The sequence below is a fragment of the Daphnia pulicaria genome, chromosome 4, assembly GCF_021234035.1.
Source record: "Daphnia pulicaria isolate SC F1-1A chromosome 4, SC_F0-13Bv2, whole genome shotgun sequence".
NCBI lineage: Eukaryota > Metazoa > Arthropoda > Branchiopoda > Diplostraca > Daphniidae > Daphnia > Daphnia pulicaria.
In genome coordinates, this window is record NC_060916.1 from 20525785 (window position 1) to 20539839 (window position 14055).

The 14055-nt window shown below is 43.4% G+C and overlaps 2 protein-coding genes across 3 annotated transcripts in view; both read left to right on the forward strand.

Annotated features, from left to right (window-relative positions):
• The first annotated feature begins 450 nt into the window (after positions 1-450).
• On the forward strand, positions 451-1500 carry LOC124337835 (E3 ISG15--protein ligase HERC5-like). The gene is made up of 5 exons (XM_046791848.1): positions 451-622; positions 682-764; positions 826-1015; positions 1077-1203; positions 1287-1500. Exons 1-5 carry the CDS (start codon positions 451-453, stop codon positions 1498-1500), a joined length of 786 nt encoding a protein of 261 aa, XP_046647804.1.
• A 531-nt stretch (positions 1501-2031) lies between these two features.
• Positions 2032-14055, forward strand: part of LOC124335774 (protein slit-like) — a 68392-nt gene continuing 56368 nt past the window's right edge. The window contains exons 1-2 of one of the 2 annotated variants that reach the window (XM_046789233.1): positions 2032-2298; positions 3622-4452. In XM_046789233.1, coding sequence (XP_046645189.1) covers positions 4058-4452 — 395 coding nt within the window. In that variant the 5' untranslated portion in view covers positions 2032-2298; positions 3622-4057. Of the gene's footprint in view, positions 2299-2745; positions 2847-3621; positions 4453-14055 lie in introns of those variants that run through there. The other variant, XM_046789232.1, reaches the window with a different exon arrangement.

Sequence of the window (14055 nt, forward strand, 5' to 3'; positions counted from 1 at the left end):
AACAAAATCGAAATCGTCGAAGAAACAAAATGCAGTATGATTGTTGCCTGCCAATCACGAAAAGGTTTCTGCAAGAAATCACGTTTTGATAATCACTCTTATTTTTAGAAACAGATTTTATTCATCACTTCCCATCTCTGGTTATATTTCCATATTTAATAAGTAATTTAACTTGCCTTCCCGTTTGTGCCCAAAGGGTAGCCTACTATTCCTCCACGGGTACGCTTTTGTTTATTAGCGGCTTCTTTGATTTTTGCAGACGAACTCATGAACAAGCTGAACAACTTCCGAGAGAAACAGCTGAGCGTTATCCACGTTTTTGAATTTGTGAATTGTGATCACTTGCTTTGCTCAGTCTTCATCTACTCTTCAGTCTTCAAACTCTTCATTCGTGTGAAGTAGTAGAAAACCTCTTCGAAAATTATTAGAAAAAAAAAAACAATTAGTACAATGAAACTGTTTTATTGTGGATTTAATGGATTTGGGCAAATCAAATCAACAAATTTAAATGATAATGAAAAATCAGTAAAAGTTGATTGTTGCTGGCCCACTCTAATTTTCGAAACGGAAACCGATTCTTTTGAAATGTTCCTTGGTTGGTCTCGATTAATTATCACGACAAGTAAGGCTATTGACTTGCATATTTAAAGTGGTCTAACTCATTCTTTCTATGAAATTTAGATGGTGATTGTATTGTGAGTGGATATTGGAATGGAATTTCGGGTTTCATAGGTTCCATCAGCAAAGGAAGCTGTTTAAAACAAGTATATTGTGTGATAGTTTTTTTAGTCACAGTGTTTTTTTTAAACAAAACTTATCTATTAGGTTACATGTACTGAACAGTTTGCTGTGGGTATCGATAGAAAAGGAATGCTAAAGAAACAAGCAATAGATATTAAATCATGTGATTGGGAAGATGTGCACATAGAGTCTGCTGATGAGGATCAATCAAAGCCTGTTAAATTTGTAAAAGTTTTAGGCAGTGAACATTCTGTTATAGCTCTTGATGAAATCGGTATGTTCTAGTATAGCTTAGCCTTGAAGTAAGAATCTTACATTAAGAACGTTTGTGGCAGGCAACCTTCATCTTCCACCTTCACGAATGGAAAACATGCAGTCAGTATTTGTTGCTATTGCTAGTGGAAAAGAACATTTTATTGCCTTAAATAGTGAAGGAAAAGTTTACAGTTGGGGTTCAGGAAGGTCAGTGAAACTTTGATAAAACATTAATTATTTTTTACTTGAAATGTGTCACTTATAAACTTTCCTTTTTTTCCCCTGTTAAGTCGAGGCCAGCTAGGTCACGGTAGCATCGAGTCAAATGAATATCCTCAAGAAATTGAGGTGCTGGGCGGAATCAAAATTGTTCAAATTGCTGCTGGAGGATGGCATAGCTGCGCGTTAAGCGAATCAGGAGACGTTTACGTTTGGGGGTGGAATGAATCCGGTCAGTTGGGTTTACCCTGTCGTAATCTGAGTGGTTCTGCTAGCAAAAGGTAAAACGATACAGTGCCCATCTAGTGATTTCGGTGCAACTGGTGGACACTGAACTCCGGAAATGTACTAAATCTATCAGATCATCGCACTCCTCAAACGCTTATTGATCTCTCCTTTTCTCCCGGGATACAGTGAACATGTCAGCATCCAATCTGAGCCACGTCTTCTGGATCACGCGATGCCATTTTCTTTAGACGAAGCCAACGTGACTTCGATCTCGTGTGGTTCTCGTCACACTGCGGTGACTCTGGGTAAATAGCATTTTGTCTTGTTTGAACTTGGTGTGTCTGTCATGTCCCCGCATTTTCCCATCCGTGCCTTCTTAACTACGCATATACAACCATTGATTTCTTTGTTGGAATGATCTCCCTAGACAATAAATCAGGCTGGTCATGGGGCTGGAACGGCTGCGGTCAATTGGGAACTGGCGACCGACGGTCATATGACGCACCCGTCTGCGTAATTCAAGACGTTGAAAAAGTAATGTGCGGCGCTTGGAGCACGGCGTGGCTTTCAAACCATTGACCAAAAGAGACGTCCGATGGAAGAAGATGGAGAGAGGGAGGGATAACGATGAGAGAAGAACAAGACGAAGTTTGAAGTTGGAGCGAAAAGGAATACGAGACCCTGTGGAGAATGAACTGCACGTCACCATTTCGAAATAAGCGCGGCCGTGGCGGATAGGCTGGACGATCCTAGCCGACGGATTCATGCCACCAGGTGTGAATTAAGATGTTGAATATGCAGCAGTGCCAGCAACCCTATAGCCGGCTGGGCCGTTCTGATCTTCTACTCTATACAGTGAGTCACGTTATCTATTCATCTAATCCTACCGAGTCCTCTGATTTCTATTCATCAGTAGGCTCTTTTCTATTAGTCTGTAAAAAAAGGAAGATAGGGGACACAAAAAAGGAAAAGCGAACATTGCAGCCTCCGTAGATAATTTCCATCGCATAAACATTCGGAGACGACATAATTTCCTTCTGAAAAGATTTTCAAAGATGTTTAATCCGATCCCGTTTCCGTGTCGGGCGAGCATTATGTGACTTAGAGTCTATAGGGAAGAAGAAAAAAACGGAATCGTCCGTCTCTCTTTTGATATTTATGATTATTTCTGTAGGGGGCTTCCATTCAAGTCTCTACCTATTCCCTCCGCCATCCGCTCTGTGGCGCTATTCCCTGTCTTGCCGTCCCCCTTTTGTACGTGTGTGCACCGAGAGAGAGAGAGTATATGGTGGGCCGCTGTGGCTGTCTGCGCTTTAGTAGAGTGCCGACTTTCTCACAGTCAACACGGTGACGGAACTCTTGTGCCGCGCATGTGCATCGATATGCTCCTTACCATCTTTCAGGTATACACATTTGATTTTCCGTTTCTTTTTTCACAGTACCAGCTAACCTTTTATCCCTTACAATGAAAAAGAAGAAAGAAAAAAAAAAGATTTCATGGTTTTTCTTTCATTCAAAACTTTCCATTTTCATGCCACGGCTATTGTTACACTTTTGATTGAGTAATCCGATTCGGTTTGATTCCAAGGAAATCGATTCAAATGCTAAAATGGTGAAATTTTTCGTGACGGAGGTGGTGGGGAGGAGGGGGGCAGCATTCAAAGAGCTTTGTGTGCCGCAGTAGATGTGTTTGAATTTTGGGTGCGGAGCGCGCGGGAAGTGGATTCATTGGACTGAGGTTAAATGGTGTTGCATAAGAATCGACGGTATTGTAAGACCGTTTTTTACTCTCACGATTGTAGCCCTCGTTCCCCCCCATCCTTGTATTCCTCGTTCTCTTTCCGCTCTCCTCAATCCCCCCCCCCCCGTTCCTTCGTCTATATCTGATTGTTAACAATGAACTGGCACAGCGTTTTTCAATGAGATAAAAAGGAGGGAAAAAATGGAGACTTTTAAGTCTTGTCTGACTGTCGCTCTTGCTGAAAAAAAAAAGTGTCCCCTCACTTACGGGCCTGGGAGGAGCAGTAGACTCGTTATCAGTATCTGGAGCGCCGCGTCCGTCAAATGTATGTTTGACGTCCGAAGGGAGCGTCCGTTTACCGTCTCAGCGGATGGCCATTGACTCATCAAATTGTTTCTCACACTTTTGTTTCTTTCTCTCTCTCTTTTCTCAAACAGGTTTAATTTCAATCGATTTCCAGCTCTTGTTTGAAAATCCAAACTTGAAATTCGTGGAACTTTGTCTCCGTTTGTGTGTGTGTCTGTGTGTGTCCGCGCGCGCGCCCCCGAGTATGTGTGTGTGTGTTTAGTTTTGTGTAACAGCTATTTTGAGTTTCCACCGGACACTTACCACCGAGAGTTGCAGAGATTGCGTGAGTGACCGAGTGTGTAGAGTAAGCAGAAGGTGAGCGCGTGTGCGTGAAACACGCCAAACAGTGAAAACGGATATCTCGTCGTAGTTCCAAGTGAAACAAAAAGTTAAAGAAACAGAGAAGACAAAAGCAAACAAACACAAAGAAAGACAAAAAACGACAACTATAAAAAAAAAAGTGAGCGACAGAGTGACTGGTTAGAGTCCAGGAGACTATGCTGTACCAAGGTTGGCTATCTACCGATGGCCGTGCACCAGCACCAGCAGGCTAGATCATCCTCGTCGTCGTCGTCAGCAGCAACAGCAGCAGCAGCCGTTACAGCGACAGCAACAAATACGTGGTGGTCTTCTACGTCTTCGATTTGGTATTCTGAGAGATCCTTGTGGTGGCAAAGCGTCTTGCTCACGGACAAAATGCGAGCCTTTCTCTTCCTGTGGATTTTCGTCCTGCTCCTGCTCCATGTGGCCGGCGGCGGACAGCGCGATGAACCGGCCCGCTCGGCCGGAAAAGGGGCCGGTAGCGATGCGGCCGCCTTGCCTTGCTCGAGACTCTGCCAGTGCGAGGCCAATGCGGTGGATTGCTCCAACCGCGGACTGACTCAAGTGCCGCTGGATTTGCCAAAGGACGCCGACAAGATGTAAGTCAATGCTCCTCATCTCTCCGCTATCGTCGAATCTGCCCATCTCTTTATTCGCCAATTTTTTCTTTTCTCTCGTTTTTCTGCTTTTCCTTTTCCCTTTCGCATCTCGACGTTTTCCAATGTCGTGTGGAAAAATGCGGAAAAATGACCTTTTGTTCTCGATTCGTTCCATCATTTTGGCGTGTTCCTTAAAGCCAACTCACGACTCGATCCCGATCGGTAGGACTTGGGAATTCACGGCATTCCCAGAGAAACGCGCGTCCGACTCGCTGTCTCGTCCTGACAGCCAAAAAGTCGTATTGTTTTCCACTTGATTACCCACACAATGTGCTCGGGTTATTTTTTGTTTGTTTTTGTTTCGACTGCAGCAGTCTGCAAAGAATCGTGTTTTGTGTGTGTGCCTCACGGGTTGGCTCCTCCCTGCTGCCTCTCCCTTCTCTTTGACTTCATGACTGACTTAGACTAGGCTCTTTTTACTTTGGGTATTTGACTATTTTTCTATGGCGTCTCGGTCACGAAATCCCACTCTCTTTCTCGTTGGTTTTACCGTCTCTAAGCGGGTGATCCTTTCACGCCAGGACAACGTGATACGTTATAAGGTCACCTTCTGCCGTACATACAGATGGTGGTCTTAGTGGGCCCCGTATTACATCAACTCTCGGTTGCGCCGAATGAATTATTTAAACAGAGAAAAACTTTTTCCCCAGTTGACATGTGATTGTCGAGCTTTATAGACCGATCGAGCGTAGGGGAACGAATTCAAAGTTTTTAAGGTGACACGCATGTGAATCGTCGTAAAAAAGATTATCATCCATGACGCGAGAACTCTCTTTTGTCGCTCTAGTCTAAACTGCAAACTATTTGTGTGTGTGTGTGTGTGTGTGTTACTTTAGTCTCTTTATGGCGTCATCGTTTTGTGGCCAGATCCGCGATAATAAATTCTCCTTGGCACACGCGGTGTGTTATATAAAAACCATATTACCTGAGTTAATCTACTTTTCTCGGCGTGTCGACTGCCGACTACTAATAGTTCGTTGGACAGTGCAGGCGCTACCCGTTACGAAACCGGTATTATCCCGATTGCATTCATTTTTTGATTGTGTGGAAATTCAACTCTCTGCGGGTCTGGCGAGTTTTGTTGGAAGGAAGCATAGAATTGGAATCTCATAGAAAGGAAACTTTGCTTCGAGTTTTTTTTTTCTTTTGCTAAAATTCCACTCGGAAAAGAAAAGAATAGAAGAAATAAATAGGGACGATATTGAGAGATTTGTGGGGGCCGAACCCGTAGCGAACCGGAGCTCGTGCACCGTTTTTTTTTTTGTGTCGTGATTTTGTGTGTGTGTGTGTGTGTCGAGGGGTTAGCCTAAGCTATTTTTTCCGTTTTAAAAAAATTCATTGGCTATTTAGTATATTCCTACGGGTTTATACGCGCGAAAGGTGAGCAGCACGGAACACGGCCCCGGATTTCGACTCGATTGCCGATCCCGGACGTTCCATGGTGGGCGACGACCCCATTCCTCATTCCCTTCCTCCATTTTTGTCATGACTTTGTGTAGCACACTCTAAGCTCATGATGATGATGATTAGGGTTTTATTTGTCGGGTCTTGTTTACGGTTTATTTTTTTCGGGCTGAATTTCTATTCTATTTTTTATTATTTTGGGTTTTCACGCCCCTCTTGATCCAATCCATTATCTCATCTTCCGTTGTACATATCCGGATGTACATGTTTGGCCGTACTTTTGTTTTTTTCCAGTCGGTAATTATATGGCCTTGTGCAATTTGAATGTAAATCACCTGAATTTTCTTTTTCTTTGCTCGTGCGATACGAGTAACCTATTGGTCACAATGGCGTCATTCTCCTTTTTTAATTCGTTTATTATTTTATAATCCACTACTATATTGTCGTCCATAGTATTATTATCTGAAAGAAAACAGCGTCGTCACTTGGGTAATTTTCCTTTCTTCATCTTCTTACTCATTTCTTTTTATGGCGAGCTTTTTGAACTTGGTACTTGTCATGTACATCATAAAAGTTTACAACAGAGAGAGAGAAAAAAGAGAGAGAGCGCTGGCCAAGAGAAGACGGTAGCTAATGTTTACCTTATATGAACGGATAAGTTTGCTCTGGGAGAACAAGGAATGTTCCTTCTCTTGACTTTGCACACACGAACGAGAAACAGGACGGGGCTCGGGAGCGTCTCTCTCTCTCTTTCTCTTAATACTTGAAAAATCTTAGTTCCTCTATCCCAACATCGTGCACATCCCCCCCCCCCCCCCCACAGGCTCCCACAGGCGCAACAACAGTGCCGGTCGCTGGGCTAGCTGTTTATTATGGGGCTGATGTGTGTGTGTGTGTGTGTGGCAAGAGGAGCTAATGGGATATGATTGTTACAGAATAAATCAAAACACAAAACAATAGGGCAAGAGCCCAAACACAGACTCTCTCTCTCTCTCTCTCCTTATTCCTCTTTCTCTTGTTTTTGTTTGTCGGAGGAGGAAGCCAGAGAAGCTAAGGGGCGCGTGCACGCGGGAGCTTACAGAGTAGCTGGAATGAGTGCTGTCCATTATCTAGTCTGAACGAAGGCCCCCCATCCTAAAGTTCAAGCTCTTGCCCTGCATCTGCTCGGTTGCAAGTGGATCCAGCTCAACAGACACCTAACCTAACACGCCACTGCTCCTGCAGTTAGAATATTGTTGTTGTTGTTGCTGTTGCTGCCACCGCTGCTGCTGCTACTCGGTTCAATATCAAACTTGACGGGCCTTTACCGGAAGCGGATAACACTAAGATTTAAGGGAAGAAGGAAGTCAGAGGGAGAAAGAGAGCCGTCGTCGATGAAGCGATAAATAGTCGTCTAGTACTTAAACACGAGAAGAAGGAATGCTGTGATCGCTAACGGTTTTTTTGGCGGTCATCCAACCGCGCACAAGAAAAACGGCCAGCGACTTCGCGTCCTTCTCAAATGAGCTGAATGACGTCGAAGAAATTATTTTCAAGGAGGCGAAATGGTGAGAGAAGAGAGAGAAAGATGCTTATTATAATAAACGATGTCGATGTGTTATGATCGATGTCGTTTCCCATGTCGATGGACGCTGTCTAGGCCCAGCGGAAATTAACGATCGGCACCCTCTGCGCGCTCAGACTCTTCTTTTGCTCTCTCATTCTAGAAGAAGAAGAAGAGAAAAAAGAGAGAAGAGCTTTTCTTTCTCTTTTCTTCAACAACCCTCGTACAAATTTTTATATTCGTTGGGTTTCACATTTTGTGAAAGGGCGCCCCAATCTTGGATGATGAGGTAGGCGGGGCATCGGAGAAGTGCAAAGGAAAAGAAAACTAAACTAAAGTAGAAAGAATAGAAGAAAGAATAGTAAATGGATTCTACGATGCCCACCCCACTGCATCTAACTAGATTGACCGGCTCTCACCTTTTTTTTTTCTTTTTTTTTTAATACTCGCCACAGCACTGGACGGCCGGTTTGAAATGAGAGATGGTCTTGAAGAAGAAATGAAAATTCATCTAGTAGAGTATATTCTATCCTATTCCGTACAAGGGCAGATCTATGAGTATAGTTACACACACACACACAACTAAGTCGTATTTATTACGCCGCCCTTTGAGTGATTGATACGTTTATCGTTATCAACAAAGAACTGCATTGTGTGTGGAGTCTTTGTGGCGCTCTTCCTTTTTTTTTTCTTTCTTGTGGCTAGCGCCAGTCTGTCCCGGTGGATTACTGTATCATGGAGGAGAGTGCGGCGTGAACCATTTTGTTATTTGTTTGCGAAGATAATCAAAATATTTGACGATCGGTCAATTGGACGTTGGGAATTTTCATGGACAGTCGACGAGTGAACCAATCACTATATAAAACGCGCTAAACTCGGTATCTGTACAAAATAACGTCAGGGCGTCATTCCTTTTGGTCTACCTCGTAACCTAACGTCTCGGCCACCAATGACGTGTTGTGTGTGTGTGTGTGTTTGTATATGTTGCTGGTTCGCCTCAACTCTCTGGGAAAAGATGAGATTCTTATCCCTACTTCTTGTTCCTTTTTTTTCTTTTCTGTTTTCTCTTGTTCTCCTGTGTAGAATTCAGACAGAGGAGTTGAAACATTTGTTTCGACGGGTTTTTATTATTTCTCTTTTGGGAGAAGAAGACGGGCTCGGGGTAGCAGGAAGAAGACGAAGAAGATGGGGTCTAGAGATCAAGTCAGAACTGTCGGAATGGGGCCCCGTTGCACTTGTGTCTCTTCAACACACACAAACGTGGGAGATTGAGCCCGCAGATTATCAAACAAAAGAAGATGAAAAGAACCCCCTAAAAAGAAGAGAAGCGAGCGAGGTGGAAGAAGAAGAATTCAACGCGCCGCGCGCTCGATTTCGTGCCGTGGTCGTATCGTGTCACTTGACGTGAAAGACTACTACATCCACACACACACACACCCCACCCTACCTTTAGCCTACCTAAACCAAATGATTCCCCCCAAAAAAACCTCTGCGTGTGTGTTTGTCCCACGGGTTGGAAGCCGCTCTCCGTCTCCGTCTTTTCCCGTGTTTTATTTATTTATAAATCACAGATTGAGCCAGAGAGAAAAAAAAGGGGCAAGATATTTTAGTTGTTTCATCTCAAATTGGTACCGCCTTGTTGTTTCTTTCTTTTTTTTTCGCCATCATTCCAGTTGCGTTTTATTTTATAGCCGTTTTAATGGCCGGGATAGAAAATGGCAAAGAAGTAGAGAGAAAAAAAGAAGGTATAAATATACGCATATGTGTGTAGGGAGAAAAGAAATGACGCCACTGATAATTTACGATCAAACATTTTTTGGGTTTTTTTCTTTCTTTCTTTCTCATTTCTTCTTATGTCTCTGCGCGGCTGTTGTGTGTGTGTGTGTGAGGAGGTCGAGGCCAAAGGGAACAAAACATTCCACCTGGCCACGAGATTTGAATGTACGACACGACACAAGAAAAAATAAAGGGGGGAAAAATCCACAGTCAAATATCGCCTTCTCGTGTATTTCGTTTTAGGTTAATCGCGTGTAGGTGACGTGAGCAGCTCCAGACGCGTCCATTAAGTGTTGATTTCCCAGTCCGTGATTGACACGCATGTCAACTGCCTTTAAAAAGTTTGACACATGAGCGATAAGAGACGCTCTCTGAGGGGGAAAAGACAGTTTCCCCGTGTCTTCCTTTATGCTTATGTTGTTTCCTTCGACTCGATCCCATCTTTCCCTTTTTGTTTGCGGTCTCATTAGACTTTGAAATACTTCCTCGAGTTGATGAAAGGTATCAGCCCTACAATAGGGATGTTAAAGGGGAAGAAGAAGAAAAAAAATCGGCAATCAAAGCCGCCCTTTTCTTTTCTTTTTTTTTGAACCCAAAATTTCTTTTCTTTCTTGAAGGAGGATTTTTCCTCGGGTAGGAATGCGATGCTAGAGAGGGGGGTTCTTGACGAGGGAGGGACCCACCGCGGTGCTGGTCATGTCGACACTGGCTGAGCTGGCCCCGAAAATGTGCCCGCTCTTCTCTTCTCTCTGCTCGGCTCTCCGTTTCCATGACAAATGGACCTGGGCCGGCCCTTGTTGGGCACCGGTTTGTTGGACATGGGCTACCTTTTTTTCTTCCTCCCCCCCCCTCCTCTCTAGGATCGGATCGGTCGTGATTTACACGATAGATGAGACCTTTTTTTTCTCTCCCCCTTATTCTCTTTTCTTTGTAGAAAGAGATTTTTTTTTCTTTCTTATTTTTAAGTTTCTTTTTTCCCTTTTTTATTCTGTTTGACTTTATTCTTCTACCCCCCTTTAACTCTTAACCAACTATATGGTCGTCTGGTCGTTTCTCCCGATGGTTAACGAAGTACAAGGGAAACAAAATGGGCTCGGGTTATGTTTACTACTGGCATTCTTGTTATTCCATGTTTCCGACTGCGCCCCACCACTTAAAAACAAAAAATGGGACGATAATTAAAAAAACACAAAAAATAAATAAATAAATAGAAAAAATGCGCCAGAGAGAAAGAAAATGAAGTAACGGATTGAAATGTCGGTTGTTTTCAATTTGATTCTAGTCGTAAATCAATCGAGACAGCGGAAATGGGATTCTGGGGTTATATCGTTGATCTAATATACTGGGAATGAAGCTATTTGATATCGTTATCTCGGGCTTGATTATCCGTACCCCTTTCCCCCAACCCTCATTTGGACTCTAATGCAGCCAACATGCGAGAGAGAGAAGGGAAAAAGTTACAGCCCAATCGAAATGACCGAGGTGGATTCGTCGAAATTATCTCGAAACAAAGAAAAGGAAAAATCCAGCGGAATTCCGACTCCCCCCGTGGACAATTTTATTTTAGCGCAGAATAAAAAAAATGCACCTGTAGAAGATTGTCGCTATTAGCAAGCACCCTCACCTTGACGTGGTGTTTAGGTGCTGCGAGTCTAAACAAACCCAAGGGGGAAAGACAAAAGAAACGGAAGGGTGCCTTTTCTTGTTCGTCTTTTTTTTTTCCTGTGAGAGAATTCTTGAGCCTTTTACACGTACCCCACCTTATCACCTCATTGTGTACTGCCCTGGTGCATGTATACATGTGTGTGTGTGTGTGTACTGTACTCGTACATGATTGTTGGCCTCCAATTACTACCTACGGAGTCTTCGGGTTCCACGAAACGAGAGGTCTATTACAAAGGAGAAGGAACTACACTTGTACTAACCAAAGGGAAAAAGAGAGAAAACGATACACGGAGTTGTATAGCGGGGGGGATGCACACGCAGACGAGTCTGGTTGCCTTCTGTGAGTTTGTTCTCCTTTTTTGTTTGGTTTTTTTTTTTCGTCTTTTTCTTCTTTTTCCTTTCCGTCTTTTCCGAAGTGAATGTTTGCTCGATGCTAATGACTCCGGCTGTGTGTATTATAATGTAGTCGGCCGCCTTGTTTCTTTCACAATGGAACAGGACCGTCTTTTGCTCTTTTTTTTCTGTAGGCCGTCACAGTGTTTTTCTTGTTACCGCTCGACCTATTGAAAATAGAATGTTCTTCATTAGAAAGAAAGAAAAGAAAAGAAAAGAAGTAGGGCCCCCATTGTACGATCTGGAGAGATGTTGGCCCAGTTCGCTGCACGCACTCTTAACAACACCAAGCTGTGGGTGTATTAGTTGTCGTTGCGTGATCGCCCAGGAAATCCGGCCAACACTTCTTCTTGTGTTCTCGTCTCCGGTCCTTTCCCACCCGCAAACGGGACGTTGTAATGAGGACGGCGGGAATTTGGTTGAAAGACGGCCAGATATTCACGAACGACGTCTCTCGTCAGGTGACAAAACTCAATTTTGACCGCTGTTGGCTCTCGTAACAGTCGAATGAAATGCGAGTTGAATCGACACTCGAGGTTTCGAATGGTCCCGCGGCAGGGGAGTTGTATAAAATTTTGTGACCGATCCACCGTCAACCCGGTGGTGACGTCAACCGCAGCGCATGTGTCGCCAGTCACGTAGCTGTTTGTCGAACGCATTGTGCAAATTTCTTTTCACACTAACGCATTTGAGAATCTTTAAATGTGTCTCGTTTCTCCTCTCTCGCCAGGTGCCGTATCCAATGTGTCTGTAATCTGTTGGGTTCTTTTTTTTTTCTTTCCTATTCGCCAAAACGAAGAGTCACCAACGGTGGCTGTCACCGATAAGACGGCAATCAAGCGCGAAAATTGGCTAAATCTTTTCACGACACCCGAGACGCTCCTCTCCCTTTTTAGTGTGAAAAAACTTCCAATCGCTAAACAATTTGACTGGAGATCGTTCCTTCTTCTTATTTTATTGGCCTTCGCATTTTAGCGAATGCTACTCGTATCGTGTCTCTTCTTTTTTTTATTGGTTTTATACTTTGGATGGAATCCAGTCACGCCATCCAATCGAATGGCCCATCTGTGAAGGAAGGGGAAAGGGAATTGGAGAAGAGCCCGCAACAAGCAAACGAAGTACGAACCTCCAAAAGCGATCGAAACATGATGACTCTGTGTCGCCATAATTGAGTTTCGAGAGATTTCTTTTCTATTATTTGTTTAGTCCTTTTTTTTCTTCGTAAAAAAAGGAAAGAAAAAAAAAATGTTTACTCTGCTGTTATTACAGACACAGTTAGATCGAATAAAATTTAAATGGCCATGCTCCTTCAATGACAAAAGATTTGAGACTAGCGGCAGTGACTGTCTCTCGCATCGTAAAGAAAAAAAAATAATAAACTTTGTTCAAAAAAAAAAAAAAAATACTAGTTGGGCTGAAGAAAAGACCGGAGGGATAAAACAGATACAGTGTGTTATAGATCATCTTTTTTTTTTAAAGGGTAGAATAAGTTTCACAAAGTTGTTACGATTTGCTCCGGTCTCTCGTGAAAAAAAAGGGGAAAAAATGAAATGAAATATTATCTAGAAAGGGTTCTCTCATACTCGGCGATGATTACCGGCCGTAAATACCCGATGAAGCCTGCCATCGTTATGGAAAGAAAGACGAAACAAACACAGTAAGCTAAAAAAGGATTTTTTTTTTTTTTGTTTCTTCTTTCCCGAAAGAGAGTCTCTATTTCATAACGAGCGCAACGCGGCATCTTTTTTTTTTATTGTAAAAGGAAAAAAAAGGAAGAAGAGTTGTGTGGGCCTGACGGGCGAAGAGCGCTGTGATTGCCATCCTAACTTGTTTCTTCTCTTCAGTCCATTTCGCCAAAAGACGATTCTTCATTTCTCTATTCGGCCTCTTATGCTGTTGTTTATTTTTGTAATTTTTTTTGTTTTGTTGCTGCCCGATCTGCTGGCTGTGCGAGCCCGGCTATAGTCGTGAATCACCGATTGCTTCCATCATCAAACGAATAATATCGTATAGTGCCCGAATACCCCGTCGCGTGACTGGCACGCCGCCTTTTTCTTTCTCTTTTGCCGACGACGTTGTTAATGTAACTCGAATCTTTATGTGGATTCTCGTCTTCGGGTTTTCTTTTTTTTTCTGGTTGTTTCTTAAAATTCCACCGAATTTATCCACAACCGACGCGCAGCCAAATGGGGAAGAAAAAACGGTTGCAAACCAATTTTTTCCACTTTTTGTTTACAGTGTTGTTTCCCTTTTTTTTCTTTCCTTTCTTCTCCCGACGCGTATTATAGTATCGTACAGTATGCTTTATAGCCTACAACCAAGATTGGATTGGTCGACCAGTAGTAAAGACATTGTTTTTTGTTTTTCCGGCTGCCAGCGTGTTTGTTTTTTTATAGCGAGCCATGAACGCAGCGAAAACTTTTCGTCTTCTTCTTTCTTTTCTTCCGTTTTCTGGAAATGGCGTGTTTCTCTCGATTGGTAAACCGTTGAGAGAGTTTGAAGTCAAGCAAAACGCTATACATGCCGTACACAGCACTATAGTGTGTAAGCTGTCTCGATACGAATCGGACGCTTGTCAGTGACGAATGAACTCCCCGGCGCTCGACCTTGTACCTCGGCCCCCCCTCCTATCTTCTTTCCTCCGCGCACTAATTAGACGCGCTGCTTTTTGTTGACTGAGACGTCGCTCTCCGCGGTCTAGTCCGTCCGCCAGGCTCGCACAACTTTTTACTACTACAATTACTACTACCGTCTGTCTCATC

Excerpts from the sequence above, each read along its gene's own strand:
- LOC124337835 (XM_046791848.1), top strand. The coding sequence starts at position 451 with ATGAAACTGTTTTATTGTGGATTTAATGGATTTGGGCAAATCAAATCA. Across the intron at positions 765-825 it reads AAGGAAGCTGTTTAAAACAA|GTTACATGTACTGAACAGTT; the intron begins GTATATTGTGTG and ends CTTATCTATTAG. Across the intron at positions 1,204-1,286 it reads TACAGTTGGGGTTCAGGAAG|TCGAGGCCAGCTAGGTCACG; the intron begins GTCAGTGAAACT and ends TCCCCTGTTAAG.